Genomic DNA, 502 nt, shown 5'->3' on the forward strand with positions numbered 1-502 from the left:
AGAGGTTTGCTTGCCAGTGGTCGTCAGTGGAGAAAGGATATGTGCATGTATTTTTTCTCAGTTGCTTTCAGAACAGCTGTGTGTTTTAAGACTGAAACGAATTGAAATTTATTTTACCTTAGACTTTAATTGTTGGTTGTGAGTGTAGGGTACACGCACAACTATGCTCCTTTTAGCCTTTAATAAATCGAGAATGCCAGCAAAGAACTGTACTTTCTAAACATAGAAAAAGTCCGTGACGCTCCTATGATCGAATCTCGGCAGACTGGCCTTCCATGGAACAACCCAAAAGATGTGTATCGTGTGAAGGAGAAAGTATCCCGTCGTCTGGACGTGCAGGAGAGGCTGGTGGTAAGGAACGGCGCCGAGGAAAAGAAGGAGGACCTCTCGCTTCGTCCTAGTCTCTTCTACATGCTGCACAACGCTCTAAAGGTGGGTGCGTTTGGGGGTCCTGTCTCCTGTCTCAAGGCTGTGTGGGTGTCTGTAGCTGCCTCTGCCCTTT

General features: G+C 46.8%; 1 protein-coding gene across 5 annotated transcripts in view; it reads left to right on the plus strand.

Moving 5' to 3' along the window:
• LOC119589152 overlaps positions 1–502 on the plus strand; it is a 28,879-nt gene that overhangs the window by 19,245 nt on the left and 9,132 nt on the right. For all 5 annotated transcript variants that reach the window (XM_037937729.1, XM_037937727.1, XM_037937728.1 and 2 more), the window contains one exon: positions 265–432. In XM_037937729.1, the coding sequence (XP_037793657.1) occupies positions 265–432 (168 nt within the window). The remainder of the gene's footprint in view (positions 1–264; positions 433–502) is intronic.

This window comes from Penaeus monodon, chromosome 25 (assembly GCF_015228065.2).
Source record: "Penaeus monodon isolate SGIC_2016 chromosome 25, NSTDA_Pmon_1, whole genome shotgun sequence".
Classification (NCBI taxonomy): Eukaryota; Metazoa; Arthropoda; class Malacostraca; order Decapoda; family Penaeidae; genus Penaeus; species Penaeus monodon.